The 18109-nt window shown below is 42.9% G+C and overlaps 1 protein-coding gene and 1 long non-coding RNA gene across 3 annotated transcripts; one reads left to right on the forward strand and one right to left on the reverse strand.

Moving 5' to 3' along the window:
• Positions 1-447: 447 nt before the first annotated feature.
• On the reverse strand, positions 448-13792 carry LOC131138595 (uncharacterized). Its single transcript, XM_058087648.1, has 3 exons — positions 11826-13792; positions 1412-10262; positions 448-939 (listed from the first exon to the last, which is right to left on the reverse strand). Exons 1-2 carry the CDS (start codon positions 11994-11996, stop codon positions 2679-2681), a joined length of 7755 nt encoding a protein of 2584 aa, XP_057943631.1. The 5' UTR covers positions 11997-13792; the 3' UTR covers positions 448-939; positions 1412-2678.
• Positions 13233-16498, forward strand: LOC131138596 (uncharacterized). 2 transcript variants are annotated; one of them, XR_009132114.1, is made up of 7 exons: positions 13233-13341; positions 14451-14557; positions 14646-14789; positions 14876-14990; positions 15796-15890; positions 16128-16273; positions 16391-16498. It is a non-coding gene; the product is annotated as an uncharacterized LOC131138596 (long non-coding RNA). The 2 variants fall into 2 exon arrangements; XR_009132113.1 differs by having other exon boundaries at positions 14646-14990.
• Positions 16499-18109: the final 1611 nt, after the last annotated feature.

The following is an 18109-nucleotide window of genomic DNA, read 5'->3' on the forward strand; positions in this document are numbered from 1 at the left end:
CAACTGTTTGAATTGTATAACTCCATCCTATATGGTCTGATTTTTTCTATGGTGGCACAGACAGGACATGACCATGTACCCACCTTAGACTGTATAGCGCCACCAACCTCCGGAGACGTAAAACTACATTCTACATAGTGTGTCTGTCCCAAGACTTTTAGGGAGTTGTGACATCAAACAGGACATGACCACATACCCACCTTTGAAAGAGTTGTCAATATCTGTCATAGCACCCTGCCACACAGTCAATTATGGACACAATTATGCTGACATTCATCATTATACCATCCTTCTATGCTGTTCATCCTCCACATGGGTCATAGGTGTGCTGGAACCAATCCCAGCTATATCTTGATGTGCCATGCTGGTGGACTCCATCACGATTGCTGGTTGGGTCCTTGGTCTGTGAAGCATCTCTGTGGTCTACCCAGGGTCAAAGTGGGTGGAGTGTTTTGCAGGATAGCAGCAGAGACCAAGTTGACATTGTAGATTGTCTAAACTATGAATGAACACGTGTGGGCTTATGTACTAAACATGCAGAAATGACAAAAGCAGTTATGTCAAGCCAATTTATTTTATTTAGTGCCAATTCTAATCATCATATGGAAGCTATCTAGAAAGAGAACCAACTGAACCCCACACGAGCAAGCACTTGGCAACGGAGGCAAGGAAAAACTCTTTGAGAAACCTTGGACAGAACCCAGGCTCTATGGGGCGGCCTTCTGTCTCGACCGGTTGGGTTGAGAGGGATGACATGGAGAGATGGTAGGTAGACAGTGGTGAAGAAAGGACAGAGGATTAAGAATGGGTGGAGGTAAGGATCAGCAGTTGCAGTCCCACGATGACCAGTTCCCGGAATCACCAGTATCCTATCTAGTCATCAATGGGTGGATGTCAAGGTGCAACGGTGGGAGCTCCTCTGGAAGCAGCCAGCATTCACTACAGGTCAGAGAAAGAGTGAAAGCAAATGTGTTAGTAAACTTGCTATGATCATATAAAAAGTCAAAGACAGCATGAGGAAGGTTTTTTTACTACAAGTACCATGGCATTGTATGTATAATTTTAGTAGCACAAGCACAAGGCCCCCATACATTTTGGTTAACAGGTTAACATTTTTCCCCTGCAGAACATAAACTCATGTAAGAGTCTGTGTCCCATTTAGCATAGTGGAGGTGTTTCCAACTTCTAGCTAATTAAAGCTAGTTGGTCAAAAAAATTGTTTTTATGCGACTGGCAACATTTCAAGATGTATTTTATTTACTAAGCAAAGTTTAACTTGTGGTCTGGAGCCCGGTTTACGTATCGGGAGAAATCACATGCGAGTATAATGTCAAGTGGCAAAAAAGTCAAGTGTTTCACACATGAACAGAATTTGACCAATATGAATAGTGAAAACAGCTCCATATCTTACCACATGCAGCAGTTGTCAGAGGACACTCACACCGTCAGAGGGGTCTTGTCCTGTTGATGAAAACTCACATGCATGCAAACGACTACATTGCTATTATAATAGTTGGTATGATGCACTTATGGGATTAGTTTTACTTCTATGCTATTCTACTGCTACTATGTTAAATCTACGCATGTACTTCTACTGCTACTATGTTTAATATAAAGATCATGTGCGTGGAACTGAAGACAGCCGGCAACTGGAAAGACAAGAGCAGAGGTTAGTCACAATATACATTCACATATTTACATTTTTACATTTTTACATTTTTACATATTTACATATTTACATATTTACATATTTACATATTTACATATTTACATATTTACATATTTACATATTCATTTACATATTTACATTGCCCTCATTGTTTGCATTACCGTGTCTGAAAAAACGTATTTTTCGCCAGTGATTGACAAACACAATCCACCGTTCTCGGAAGAGTAAACTCGCGGATTGGAAAATGTCCACTGGTTAGAAAAATACCAACGTGTTCAGAAAAGTCTTAGTTTTAATCCCTTTGATTCTTAATTTTGGGCAGTGGTTGAATTTTGCGGCCGTGATTGACTAATACAATTTGGTTAGAAAAATAACTGTTGAAAAAGGTTTGAATCCCTTTAGTATTTAACTTTAAGGCAGACAGGCGGTAACTATCAAGACAAGAGGACAGGTGAGTGAGGCAGCACTGGGATCATTTCATCAGGTACTATTTACATATATACACATTTACATATTTACATATATACATATTTACATATATACATATTTACATATATACATATTTACATTATTTAAAATACAAGCAGATGTTACAATATTTACATGTTTACAATATTTACATGTTTACAATATTTACATGTTTACAATATTTACATGTTAATTTACTGGTTTGACAGAAACTGGGATCTTAACTATGACCAGTGATTTCACTTTTAGTCCGTGATTGACAAATACAATCCACCGTTCTCGTGGGCAAGTAAACTCGTGGATTGTAAATTGTCCACTGGTTGAACCTAAACCTATTTTACACTATACACTACACTTACACGTTCATTCAGTGATTGACAAATACAATCCACCGTTCTCGTGGGCAAGTAAACTCGTGGATTGTAAATTGTCCACTGGTTGAACCTAAACCTATTTTACACTATACACTACACTTACACCATAAGACTGCCAGAAGAACGCTGAAGTGGAATGTGTATGTGCGTGTGTGTGCGTTTTAAATTTAGTGTTTAAAAGAGCACAAAATCCCTTCATGATCACTGAAATAAGTGGGCATCACAACCGATTCTACATCAAAGTGTGATGTTTTGACATATACATGGTCAATTAGTGTACCCTTTTCTGTGGTAGGATGTTTGACTGACTGGCAGAACCCTTTCCTAGCCATGAATGTGCTGATAGTGGAAGATTTTAACAAATTTTCATTAAAATCTCCCAGTACGACAATGCTGGCGTACTCCTGGTGCAACCAATCCAGCAGCGTGCCAAGGTGACCTTGAAACAACGCCATTGGATAGGAGGGTGGTCGATACACAACTGCTATTAACACACTGGGTGAGGAGCAGTTCACCAGTAAAACTTCCAAGTTGAAGTTTGGGGCGGAGACAACACTACAGTGCAGGTGGTCTGCAATGTACATGCCAACTCCGCCATGCTGTTGCCCTTGTAATTCTACCAAAGCAGGGTTACTGCTGGAGTAAGACAAACATCGTGGTTGGCTATGGAAATGATACCCAGGAATGGTTACACTGCTGGGTGTACATGCCGTTGGCAGCCACGTTTCTGTCACAGCGATGCAGTTAGGCTGCAGGTGCTGTGTACATGCTGCCAAATCTGACGCATGTTTTGTCAAATTTTGGACATTCATCAAATAAATTGTGAAATGTGGTGGTTGTACATTTGTTTGTGTTGGTTCACTTTCTGTCAAAAATGCTGGCATCCTACCTACAGCATTCTTAATGGCATCATTACAGTAAATCTTTTCGGCATTAAACTTTTCAATAATCAAACCGTCTAAAGCTGTGACCCGACTCAATGCAACATACGCCTGCCCTGCGGAAAACACCCTGTCTAGAGACACAACTACATTGCTCACGGTAACACCCTGGACTTTATGTACCGTGCAAGCCCAAGCGAGCTTCAGAGGGAACTGGCGACGCATGCCACCACTTTTAGTTACTTTTTCTTCCTCTGGCAGAATAAATGTACTGTCTTTTAGCGTGACAGACTCAGCAGTTTGTGCGCGCCTTTGTTGACCTACTTTGGCATCATCAAACTTTATATAGATCTTACTCGGAAATGTGTCATCCTTTTGGAAAAGAACATCAGAGACAGTGCCACTAACCCCGTTAACTAAGCCGTCGTCAATATCGATGTTTTTGCAAAGCATTACACGTGCATCTTTAGCGATGTGCAGAGTTTCCTCTAAACACGTGTTGTAAACTTTGCTGTGGTGCCCTACTTTTCTTTCTAATTTACCGGATTTTTTGTTTTGGCTGAAATCCTCAGCTTTTATCGTCGTGTACTCCGGACAGATCCTGAAAAGCTGTTTTAGATTGTATTCGTTTACTTGTTGATTGGTTGGAAACACATGTAACGCGGAGCTGACCTCACCCGTTTCGCGCTGTTTCAAAAGTTCTATGTCTGTTTCCAACAACGCCGCGCCTTTTGGATGTTTGCGGAGTCTATTTAGCAATGCTGCAAACTGATTATCTTTTTGCCGGACTATCGTTGTCAGTTCGACAACACTGAAAAGATTTGCCCACAAGTTGAAAGTGGCGTCTTCGACATAAAGAGGCTTTCCTTTGACTGGCGGTAACTGGTAAAAATCACCGACTGCGATGATGCTGACGTTGCCAAATGCAGCATAGTCACCGGTTTGCTTAATTTGTCGGAGCCTACCATGAATGTACGTCAACAACTTGTGATCAACCATCGATATTTCATCGATAATCAAAATTTGGAGGTCCGCGAACTTGGCACGCAAGGAATTCACCGTTTCCTCACCCAGTGGTGTGTAAGGCAAACGGGTATCCTTGCCGATGCTCAATGTGCTGTGTATTGTTGTGGCATTCAAATTGTAAGCAGCAATCCCTGTTGGTGCAGCTAGACAGACAGAAATATTGTCCGGTTGCCGACACATTGTTGACAACAACCTGGTAGCCTCATATTGGATGGCTTTAATTAGGTGGCTTTTTCCTGTCCCGGCACCACCTGTGATGAATAAGTGTAAAGGCTCGGGTTTTCTCCCACCTACTTTATCAAGGCACCACTGTCTAATTTTGTAAAAAATGTCCATTTGAGTATTATTTAGGGAGCGGATTAATGCCAAGCCATCATTTCGACTCATTGACTTTTGCTTTTGTAAGTTTAGAGCGGTTCTATTTTCATTTGCCAAGTCAGGTATTACTTCTGCCTCTTCTTCGACCAACTGTTGTTTTTTCCGGCGTTCTTCTTCGCATTGTAGCCTTTCCAATTCTTGCTCTGGACACAGCAGACACCACGCATCCTCAGCAACACCGCTGTGATCAATAGATCTTTGGATGCTGTCCAGTTCATCCCCGTCGCTGTCGAAATGTTGTTTATTTGTTTCCACTATGGATCGAACAGAATGCATCGACCCATCATTTAATCGGACCGCACCATTGTCATAAAATTCTTCAAATGTTGGGCAGTTGGCAGGTCTTAACTGCAAATCCACTCGGTATGGCAGATACAACTGCAAAAGGCTACGATAATACAACTCTGGGTTTTTGGTTTCTGAAAAGCGCGCAGAGCGTACGACGGCAGGTTTGGTCCGTGTACGTTTTGTCACATGTCCGTAGTTGTTTTTAAGTTCTATTTTGGATGCCGACCTTTCGTTTTTGCTAATGATGCGGTATTCCGAAGCAAATTGTGCCAAGCACATGTCATTAAACGTGTCGTCGTTTGGTCTGTTTTTATAACGGTCGACAATGCTGGTCATCCACATGTCTTCCGTTGTTAATTCGGCCGATGAAGCTTTTTGACGCAAAACACTCACAGGCAAACTCATTTTGACCACATTGTCCCCTGTTGGAACAAAAACTACTTTGCGCGAGCATTCCTTAAGATGCATATTTGTCACCCGGTAAACGGCCTCTTGTGCACACACGTCTCTATTGTGCAGGTACACACTGCCAAGACTTTTTAAGGCCTCTTTGGCACTGACGTTTGCCTGTTTGGATGCTTCTTTCTGGGCATTACTCAGCAGCAATCCAATCTCCCTCTCAGCTTTGGAAATATACGAGATTATATAAACCACGCACGCATACGCATCAACGACATACTGGATGTCCATATTAGCATTCCAGCATTTAAGCAGAGGTTTGCTGTATGGATTGATCCAAACCTCATTGATTTGACGCTTCATTATGACTTCCGTACGACGACCCAAGCGGCGATGTGCGGCCTCAAAAGTATTTTGTGTTATACCGAGACTATGGAACAAATGTTCCACGCTTTGATATGCGTGGTTCTCGTCAGCCAGGGCTGTTTTAATGGATTTTATGATTTCCGACGCCTCTTCTGCTTTCATGTTTACGGCATTTTGGGATGCTTTTGGACATGTGCATGTTTTAACACCGGTTGATTGGCTAACCTGACAAGTGCATGTTTTTTGTCCCTGTCCGTCAAACTGATGGCTAATAAATGTTCGTCCTGACACAGGTTTGGGAAAACCGAAACGACACACTGTGTTTTTCTTTTTGCACGTTTTAGAGTGTCTCTTAGAATGCTGCTGTACGGAAGACACTGTCTCTGTCAATCCTTCATCCTGTGGCTGCAATTCACAAGTAACATATCTATCAATAAACTTTGTGACTTCTTCATCTGAGTTCACTTCAATACGTGGGGCATTCTCGACCCAGAACAAACAATGTACATGCGGGGAACCACGCTGCTGAAATTCCACCCGGTAAAAATAGTCTACAACTTTGCCAATCGGTTGGCTCGAAGACATTATCACCTCTCTGAGAAAGACATGCCACCGGAAATCAAACATCCGTGCAGCAGTCACAGGATTCCGTCTCAACAAATCACACCTGTCAGCCCACTCCAACTCTGCAGCCGTTTGCGTTCTACCCTCTTGCCTCAAAACACAGTCTACCAAGTTTTGCCACCGTAAATCAGCAGACGAAAAAGAGCAAAACCACGTGGGAACACCAAGCTGACGCACACAAGCCAAAATATCGCGCTGCGTACTCTGCCAAAAGGCTGGAGTACCTCTGATGGGCTTCAGAAAACGATAGCCCTGGTCACATTCCAACAATGTCTTTAACGACTCATCGTTGGTCAACAAATCCTTGGCCATTTTTGCCACCAAACCAGCAATTCCTTTGCGTAAAGCAATGGAAATGCTCGACACCACCTGCACAAGTTCACACAAGTACTGAGCATAGAATATGTATTCCACATTCTGCCCAAACCGCTTATCAGCATGCATGATACGATTATTGAAATATCGCGACGCCGTCAGCCTATATTGTCGAGTGTCATGAAACGTGAAACGGCCGCGTGGAAACAACACTGGGAAACATTTAGCTTCATTCGAATGGTCAGAAAGCAACCTCACAGGATTATTGCCTTCTGCCGGAGCCACATTCAATATATTGTCATAATACTGATCTAGCGCTTCCTGACCAATGTCAACTGGCATTAAACATGTGTCCTGAAACATGCAGTGTTGCTGTCTATCATGAAGAAGCTCATCTTCTGCATCTAGAGGCGGTGTGACATCTACTGCAGGAACACTGTCCTCCACCTGAGAGGCATCAGGTTCCCTACAAAAGTCATTGACCCACTCCTCGTTGTACTCTATATCTTCATAATGCACATTAGACTCTTTCAGATACCTCAAGGCTTCACGAATGTGCATGCTGTCAACAAAATGGTACTCGTAGTGTCCTTTGTAAGTCAGCTTCCTTTTGAGTTTGACACGGAGCATAGAGCCTTCCATATTGGACCGTGGCAACAAATTTGTCGTTTCTACAACATTGGCCGGAACACAAGTCACAGGCCCATGGACACCATTTTGCCCCCCTTTAGGCAAAGCTAGCATTTTCATGAAGGGGATATTTAGTGCAATTAAGTGTTGCTCTAAGCTGTTTAAGCAAGCCAGCTCAGGAGGAATCGGGTCCACCCCCAAATTATTTGCCACACATTCAGGTGGGAATTCCCCTTTGCTAATCTTGTAATGGCAAGTGTAGCAAACCCACAACTGCCCTCTACCAGACTCCAACAACAAACAAGGCACCGTGCACTCTGCACTACATTTGTGCAAATAATCCTCATTAATGCACGTGTTCACAAGAGAAGCACTTGCACTTTTGCTGTAATGCTCTCTGTGACACTGCAGGACCTGATGTTTAAACATCAACCTATGGCACACACAGCAGACAAACTGGGGCCCATTCTTCACTTTCTCTAAAAAATTCTCAACAACAACATCAAATTCTTCCTCTCGCAACTTTGCAGCATGCCTTCGTGCCTTCACATCTGCAATGACACGCATTTTGCGTTCTAAATTACTGTGATATTTCTTCATACTGGCTAGTTTGACACTGGCCCGGTGCCTTGTATCCATTTTATATTTTTTGACGCCCTGCATAATGACCCTGGCCCGATGCAAGCTGTCACTTCTATACTTACTCGCACTATACATCTTGACCCTGTCCCGATGCAAGCTGTCACTTCTATACTTACTCACACTACACAACTTGACCCTGTCCCGATGCAAGCTGTCACTTCTATACTTACTCACACTACACATCTTGACCCTGTCCCGATGCAAGCTGTCACTTCTATACTTACTCACACTACACATCTTGACCCTGTCCCGATGCAAGCTGTCACTTCTATACTTACTCACACTACACATCTTGACCCTGTCCCGATGCAAGCTGTCACTTCTATACTTACTCACACTACACATCTTGACCCTGTCCCGATGCAAGCTGTCACTTCTATACTTACTCACACTACACATCTTGACCCTGTCCCGATGCAAGCTGTCATTCCTATACTTATAGATGCTAGATGTTTTAACTCTATTTTTATGAATGACATCATTTCTATACTTTTCAACACTCCTCGTCTTCTTTCTCTGCCTAAAGACTGCTTGTTCTCTGTAATTCTTCATAGTCATTACCTTCTTTGTCTCCCTTATGCTCATGTCAGCGACATATTTACATCTTTTGTCCAGGGCCCTTTTCCTTTTTAGATATTTGGACGGGCTTACACGTGGAACCATGGACTGATGTTTTTCTTTGCCTGTTTCAACGACATCATTCAAACCAACTGCTACTTCACTATCAGCGCAATTTACTTGATGCCGATGTGACCTGGTACCATACTGACTGACCTGAGATGTACCATTCTGACAAATGCCAAAGCAACTTCCTAACTGACCCTCATTGACACATGTCACACACTCGTAGTGATTACCACTCGAGTTGTCCAAATAAATCCCACGACTGGATTCTGACGTTGAGCTATATCTCAACCAACGACCACCGTAAAAAGTAAAGATATTTATTCTTAAACTATCCGCTGCAGCCTGAATTTCCACCTCAGTTGCCCAGCTATTGACATATTTCATTTTGGAAACACTAATATACTGTGTCAAACAACTGTACTCACTCCTGAGAAGCTTCTCATAATCTTCACAGTGGTTTTCCATATGTTTAACCACATGGAGTCTAATTTTTCTGTGATTTTTCTGTGTGCCACTCACCGCTTGTGATATGGCACGGAAAAAACAGTTGCCATCAGCAACAATGCTCTCCTTTTTACAGGGAGCTCCCAAGGGTCCAACACGCAAATTGACAGGCACAGTTTTGACTTCACAATCTATATTCAAAAGTTGGCACACATCTTTGGAGTCATTTTGAAGCATTGGACAAAAGGCATGCTGTGTGGTAACAACACTGATGACCTCAACATCAGATGCACATGTACTAGAAATGTCAGCCATTTTAAACTTTTTGCCATCATCACCAGTCATCATCTCCAAGTGACGTTTCCTGTCAGCCACAACAGTCACAACAACACCAGCTATTTCAAAAAGTTTCTCTGCTCCACCAAACCCTGCAGCCAAATTGCTAATGTGATTAGCAAGGGCATCAAGACCACCAAAACACAGAACAACACTGGTTCCATCACTGCACACCATGCCATTACAGCTACGCGAGTGCGAATCCACCAGACAATACTGACCAGCATCACAAATGATGGCACAACTACTTTGGCAAACTGTAAGAATGCATGTGCTGTACTTGCCAAACATTGTGTGTAAAGCATCATGCAAAGTGACATGAATCCCGTTTTCAATATAATAGCTGGAAACTACATTGACATCACCTAAAGCATAATCATCCTTCACACAAAACTCAAATTTGTGTCCAGCAATCACCTCCTGTTTGGGCAATTCTGTGGCACACAAAAAGTGGGATGGGTGACTAATTACGTGACGTTCCCTTAGAGTAGCATACAACTGATCACCTTCAACAACAGCCATGTCAAGATCAGCAGTATCCCACAACAAGACATTTTTAATACTGTGTAAAGCAGTGGCACAAAAGGCAATCGCCATACACTGTGTTCCTGCATACTTAAACCTTGTATTGCCTTGATGAAATGACCCTTTGACCACCTTTTGTAACCCACCTGTTGGTACCTCCACCGGTGACAGTGAAGATACTTCTTCCCTACCTTTTGTTGCAACTGCACAGTCAACAGCTTGGGTAGCCTTGGGTGTGCGTCGCATACGGAAACCCTTCTTTCGTGGCATCTAAAAGAAAACAATGAAATCAATGTCAGTTCACACGCCATGTACTTAAGCTTCTAAATGCTCTTTTCCATGCTCTCTGGTTACCCCATGTGTGCGTGGGTTTTTTTTTTGCGATGCCATATTGTCCATAGGCAAGAAAGTGGGTGTGAATGGTTGTCTATACGTGCCCTGTGATTGGCTGACAACCAGGATGTACCCCTCCTCTCGCCCGAATACAACTGGGATAGACTCCAGCAGCAGCAGTAGAAAATGAATGAACATATCCATACATTTTACGTACTGCCTATCCTCACAAGGGTCACGGGCATGCTGGAGCCTACCCCAGCTATATTCAGGCGAGAGGTGGACTACATCCTGGTCACCAGCAAAACACAGGGCACATAGACAACCATTCACAGTCACATTCATGGCCACAGACAATATGGAGTGTGTGTGTGGGGTGGGGGTCAAATGAAAGTGAGTATAAATGGTTGTCTCTATGTGCCCTGTGATTGGTTGACAACCAGGATGTACCCGCCTCTCGCCTGAATACAACTGGGATAGACTCCTGCAGCAGCGGCAGAAAATGAATGAATAAATCCATTTATTTTCTGTGCCGCTTATCCTCACAAGGGTCGTGGGCATGCTGGAGCCTACCCCAGCTGTATTCTGGCAAGAGGTGGACTACACCCTGCTCACCAGCCAAGCATGGGTCACAGAGACAACCATTGACAGTCACATTAATGCCTATGGACAATTTGGAGTCGCCAGTGGGGGAGGGGGTACACGGAGAAACACACGCACAGAATACATGCAAACTCCACACAGAGATAAAATGATAAATCAAACTGTCAATAAATACAACTATTATGCAGAAAACAACATAAATAAATAAACACCAGCTGTGTGTTTTACTGCAAGAGCACTATCTTCCCCCACCCCCCTCATATTGTGTGCGTTTGAGTGGGCACATGCACACTTGGGTGTGGCCCTTTGGCTGAATGACGGGATTAATCATTGGAAACAAGAAAAATGAAGAAAACGTCAGGTGGACGTCTTCTCCTCCGCAACGCGATAGTGGTTTAGATGAATGACGGGGTTAAAATCATTGGAAACAGAGAAAGCTAAAAAAGTTGAAAACCTACCGACCGCCATTTTGGGGCCTGTGGCATCAACGACGACATTTACGACGCCGCCATTTCGGGGCCTTTGTCATCAGTGCCGCCAATTTGCCCGCTAACGGCTCGTTTAAGGTGCGGCAACAACGAATATAATTTTCGCTATACAGCGTTAAGCTCCGACCGTTCGTGTATCCTGAACAAGCGGCCTACGTGCAGCACCACCGAATATAACTTGAGCTATATTGAGTTAAGTTCTGACCGTTAGTGTATCCCAAACATGCAGTTACCTTGCGGCGACACCAACGACAACATAAAAACACATAAAATTATACACATGTGGAGAAAAAGCCGAAGAAAAAACAAAATGGAGTTAAGCTCCAACCTGACGTGCATTCCTGCGATGGCGCTCATTCTTACAAATGAATATATTTCAGTTTACTAAGTCTATTAAAAAAAAACTCACCTCTATGTCAGCAGATGAAGTCCAACACAACGGCAAACTGCAGTTTCCGTCGAATGTAGGTCCTTCGTCTTTGTCTTTGTCTTTGTCTGAGGCAATGCAAAAAGCGTTCTCTCGAAAAGTTTTCTGTTCGCTCGAGCAGAAAGGGGGGGAAGCGGGCACGCGAAGCAGCATTTATAGCACCGTGCACCACACCGTGGAAGAACTGACCAATCGTAGCTCACAAAACCAACCTGTCAGGCTCCGCCTTTGGATAAATGACCAATCGTAAGTCACCAAACAAACAACCTATCAGCGATCGTCTGATTGAATGTAATGTGAAAGTTGGGCGGGTCAATATTTTTTAAATTGACCAATCATGCCTCACTCACCTATCAATCGATCAGCTATTGGCGGAATGAATGTAATTTGAAATTGAATTAAACCAAACAATGTTTACGTGGACGAACGGAGGGAAAACTAACCAATGGCATTGCGTGCTCACTGTATAAATAAGCTGCAAGTGCGACTATCGGCATAACGATGAACGGGACGCAGAGGACAACGTTGTGGCTCATCGGCAGCTCCATTGTGACCCGGCTGGAAAGACACGTCAGGCTGCACCGCCGAGATCCGAATTTCGGCCTCCCTTGCCAAGTCACCTGGCATGGACAAGGCGGCAGGAGGTGGGAGCATCTGGTGCCTTTTATACACCAGAAGCTGCAAACGGGAGCGACACCTCCACAGTTGCTGCTCATCCACCTTGGCGGCAATAGTTTTGGCTTCGGCGGCCAAAATTGCCGCCGGCTTCTCCTTAAAATGATGGCGGATCTCGACTACATCATCCACTTGCTACCCGGCACGGTGGTGATGTTTTCGGATATCTTGCCTCGTTGGAACTGGCGTTACCAGACGGCACCCACAGGACGTGGACTGGACAATGCGAGGAAAAGGATTAACCGAGTCCTTGGCGGCTTCCTACGACAACGCGGCATGAAGCGCATCCCGCACTCGAACGTCTCTGTCCACGACTTGCTTGCCGACGGTTGCCATCTCAACGAGAGGGGAAATGAGACGCTCTATCTCAACTTTCGCCGAGAAATCGCTGCAAATCTGCAGTAGATTCACCACAACGGCTCTTTTAAGAGCCAACCACTTTTCCATAAAGAGCAAAATGTTCCAATGCATTCCACACACCGCAACGCACTGCTTCAGAATAAAACGTAAACAAATGGTTGTCGAACGGATCTGACCGATTAGAATGATGTACAAAACACTACACTCAGAAAATGACCCAGAGCCTTATTAAATATAACAATAATACAGTTTACTAACTTAGTAAAACCTCTGAAAATCATTTAATCGCTTACATAAATAAATGCTTAAGTCCAGCGCTTAAGCTTGGTGACGTAGACCGTCATGACGTGCCCCCTTCGCGGCCAAAGGGGTGGAGTTATGAGAGGTCTATGGTACAGTTTCCGGCAACACAACAGCCCGAAGGTATCGAAACACGGCAAGTTATATGGACGACAATACATCGGTAAGTACAGCACTTGCAATTTTTAAACTAATAGCGACCCCGTCTTCCTTCAAATACGCTGGGTGTTGTTTTTTAATGTCACCGCTATTCTGTTGTGCGTAAGCTAACTTTAGCTATGTTTGCTAGCCACCAAATTGCTCAGCTAACATGGTTCGTTGGGCGAACATACTTTAACAGGTAACGGACCATCGAACCGAAAAAGTTAAGCTTTTAACCGCGCTCTCTTTATGTGTGTACGCCGTGTTTTGCTTAGTTTTACATTGTTTTTGTAACATGACGTGATGTCGATATGCTCCGATGGGAAGCTCTTGTGGGAACAGCCGAGGTACTTCCGGAGCTCATTACAATTATAGTACAAGAGTATTCAACATTCGTTTTCTACCGCTCACCCCCACGAAGGTCGCGGGGGGTGCTGGAGTCTACTTGGAATTAAATTTGCATGTTTTTGGAATGTGGGAGAAAACCCACGCATGCACGGGGAGAACATGCAAACTCCACACAGAGATGGGCGACATTATTCATTAAAATTATTTATTCATGGTTTTATATACGAAATATTAATTCGAATTATGAATTACTGCATGTTTTCCTGTAATTATATTTGGAGATATAATTAATGTCAATGTGCATTTTTGGCAGGCGAGTGATTAGCGTGCAGACCTCACAGCTAAAAGATGCCAGTTCAATTCTACACTCGGCCATCTCTGTGTGGAGTTTGCATGTTCTCCCCGTGCATGCGTGGGTTTTCTCCGGGTACTACGGTTTCCTCCCACATTCCAAAAACATGCTAAGTTAATTGGCCACTTCAAATTGTCCATAGGTATGAATGTGGGTGGTAATGGTTGTTTGTCTATATGTGCCCTGGGATTGGCTGGCCACCAGTCCAGGGTGTACCCTGCATCACGCCCGAAGACAGCTGGGATAGGCTCCAGCACCCCTCGCGACCCTTGTGAGGATGAGCAATCGAAAATGAATGCATGAATGAATGTGCATTATAATTCTTTCTTTAGAACTGTGGATTTAAAACGCAATCCAAAAACGATGTACATGAAATTGGACAGCACTTTTAAAAACAAACCATCCTGACACTGTTTATGCTCCTTTTTAAGGTGGCGGCCCGTGGCCTGGCAATGTAGGCGCTGCACATTGGAGGATACTTCAAAAGGGGAGCTTCTCAAGCATTATCAAGTCAAGCACAGTATTTATGGATGTGGCTGTAAGTACCCTGTCTTCATTTAAGATGTCCTTGCTCCCTTAAAACATGGAACAGTGGTGAAGTGGTATTCTTCCTCGCTATCCTCCAGGAGCTGAACCAAAACCAACTAATCACCAATTAAAGAAGAGAGACAGCCCAGTCATTAAGTTTGACATTCGTGCGTTACATCTACAATCAGCAGTTTGTTAGCTGGCCCTGAATGGCCACAAAGGACCTCATGAGTACAACTACTGTATGTTTCACAGTTATACTTAAGTATGCACTTCAGTTTTTGTTGTCACTGGTTCTTTTGTCTCTTCTTTCATATCTCTCTTTCAGGAGAGGAAGGTGCCAGAAGGGAGGTGAAAGGACACCAAAACTGATGTCCTTGTTTCCAGCAAGGAAAAGCGATGTCAGAGCAACAATTCAAGCACAGACGAACATTCTACTTCAGGTATTAAAACCATCCTCCACCTATTAAATTTGTACCTTACCTGCAATAGTCATCATTCCACCTGTCTCATTCACATTTCTCTCCATTCTCTGTTCACATCATACAGCTGACATTTATCTTTTCTGACTCTCCCTCCTATTTATTACTCATCCTTTCCTCCATTCTTTCTCAAAGGAGCTGTACGTATGTACAAAATGCACATCAAGTAAATAAAATATCGCACAATATGTCTGTCATCAGAGACTAAGAAAACATATTCATTTGAAATAAAGATGTGACAACAAGCCTTCTGTAGGTGCACAGCGCACAGACACAATGTCAGGGCGGTGAAAGTGAAACAATAACCAGCACAGCACCTGAGTGACATGACCTCTGCTTTTAGTTACTGTGACTGAAAGTAAGAAGCAAAATAGTCGTCCATCCTACCCGCTTAAGCCACAGAAGCCTGAACCAGATATCACTGTGACAACAGATGCTACCGCTTCGTTCCTGCTGCTAGTTGCAATACAGATTGTTTTTTATTTCACTCCAGCAACAGCCACAATAGCCACAATCTTACATACAGCCCCTTTAAACAGTTTTTGGTTTTTCTTCCTTAATTTTCTGTGCCTCAATCTCTCACATCCTTTGCACACCGCACCACAATATCCACTTATATTCATGCGCCTGGCAAATTTTTAGGTTTTAGTTTTTTTGCTGACATCACTACTTACAAACTTCCCTCTCATGCAAATTCTATTGAAATGTTTGAGACTTAAGTTTTTCCTGTGAATCAAAGCACTGCTTCAATGTTTCTGTCCGGCAGATGGAATCCAACGTGAGCAGACAAGGGACGTTGTCATCCGATTCCTTATTGACCATCTTGCTGAACATGCTAGTGCCCTTTTCAAGGACTTTGAGGTTGGTATACGACTGTACTTTTCATGATTTTCAAGGTTTGGCCAAATGTAATCTCGAAGTGCACAGCAGCAGTACATTTATATTTACAGTTAATTTATCTTTACTGCACACCAAGATGGAGCTGTTTTTTGTATGGTGTAAAGCAGCTGTGGACATTAGAAGACAGGACGTGCTACTTGTCTTGTGAGATGCACGTTTAACGTGAGCATTTAACAGCTGCCTTTACAATGTCTGCAGGATGCTGGGGATGGATCAACCAGCATTCAAGAGCAGATGGCAGATGAAGTGATGGCGATTTACCTGTTGCGGAAAGATGGGTCAGTTGATGTCGGCATAGTGATTGAGGGCAGCACTATCCTCTGCACTCTTAAGGATCTTAAGAGGTACCCAACGCCCCTCTAATACAGTCTTGAGGTGTTCCAGAAAGTACTACTGGATCTGGATTTATGAAAACCTTTCAAAAACAAACCATCCTAACACTGTTTATGCTCCTTTTTAAGGTGGCGGCCCGTGGCCTGGCAATGTAGGCGCTGCACATTGGAGGATACTTCAAAAGGGGAGCTTCTCAAGCATTACCAAGTCAAGCACAGTATTTATGGATGTGGCTGTAAGTACCCTGTCTTCATTTAACATGTCCTTGCTCCCTTAAAACATGGAACAGTGGTGAAGCGGTATTCTTCCTCGCCAAAACCAACTAATCACCAATTAAAGAAGAGAGACAGCCCAGTCATTAAGGACTTGATGTGGAGAACTTTTGCACATAGAGGAACATACGACATACAAATGAGCATCAGTGACATGAAGCACAGGTGGCCTACCTTGTTTAATGTCTCACAGGTGAGTATTTGGATTTTTTGTGTTAAACACATTAAGGACTGTAAACAACTACTGTATGTTTCACAGTTATACTTAAGTATGCACTTCAGTTTTTGTTGTCACTGGTTCTTTTGTCTCTTCTTTCATATCTCTCTTTCAGGAGAGGAAGGTGCCAGAAGGGAGGTGAAAGGACACCAAAACTGATGTCCTTGTTTCCAGCAAGGAAAAGCGATGTCAGAGCAACAATTCAAGCACAGATGTGATGAGCAGGCACAGCAACAGCCACAATAGCCACAATCTTACATACAGCCCCCTAAGTGTAGAAGTTCATGTGTTGATGTTTCCATAAGTGTCAGAATGTCATCAAAATGTCCTTCTTTGTGCATTTGAGCCACATGCTGCATCCATTTCAGCCATATACTCATATGCTCATGTTGATGTACCCTGAGGTTATATATTTCAAATAGAGATTTCTCAGACTCTGTTAGTAGATATATTATATTTTATATTTTTGTCAAAAAATTTTTCATGGTTTGTTTCATATATTATATACAACAAGAGGTTCCCACACACTGTGTGGCTCTCATTCATTACTTTAGTTAGGTAACGTTTCGGTCCGTTGGATCTTCATCAGACATATTAAGTCTAGCATATTAGGTCTACCTTCATCAGACATATTAAGTCTAGCATACTAGGGCTACCTTCATCAGACATATTAAGTCTAGCATATTAGGTCTACCTTCATCAGACATATTAGGTCTAGCTAATATTTCTGATGAAGGTCAAACGGACTGAAACGTTACCTAAATAAACTAATGAATGAGAGCAACACAGTGTGCAGGAACCTCTTTTTGAACACTTTGTTGGCTACACCTGCTTCCTACGCACCTGTGTATCTTCAGGTGTGCTGAAACTCTGCATTCACTCTTGTTTCATATATTGACAGGAAGTACTGAAGTAGATTAAAGAGAAAATACATTTTAGATACTCATTTTTATATATTTTCTATATTTGATAGTCCATTATGACATTAAAGACATCAAGTAAATATTGCATATTTGTTTTGTTCAACAATAATCTCATTTTCTACTTGCTGAAATTGTAGTTTTGGAACACCATTACACTGTATATATATATATGTGTGTGTGTGTGTGTTTACTTCCATTTTTACAGAATTACGTGGGCACCAGTGTCTCCCTTTAAAAGGTGGAATATTATGTGTGCAGGTTTGTGTAGTAGTTGATGAGCAAAAAAAACAAGAGAAATTGTCTAATATATAATTTATTTCGATAACTTCCAACAAATTTACAAACACCGATGAAAAAATTTACAAAAATACACACTTTACATCTAGGGGGAGGCACTTGTCTCCTCTTCTCCGGTTTGGGTGCCACATTCTCTTT

Source organism: Doryrhamphus excisus, chromosome 11 (assembly GCF_030265055.1).
Source record: "Doryrhamphus excisus isolate RoL2022-K1 chromosome 11, RoL_Dexc_1.0, whole genome shotgun sequence".
Lineage (NCBI taxonomy): Eukaryota > Metazoa > Chordata > Actinopteri > Syngnathiformes > Syngnathidae > Doryrhamphus > Doryrhamphus excisus.

Excerpts from the sequence above, each read along its gene's own strand:
- LOC131138595 (XM_058087648.1), bottom strand. The coding sequence starts at position 11,996 with ATGCTGCTTCGCGTGCCCGCTTCCCCCCCTTTCTGCTCGAGCGAACAG. Across the intron at positions 10,263-11,825 it reads CTTCATCTGCTGACATAGAG|ATGCCACGAAAGAAGGGTTT; the intron begins GTGAGTTTTTTT and ends GTTTTCTTTTAG.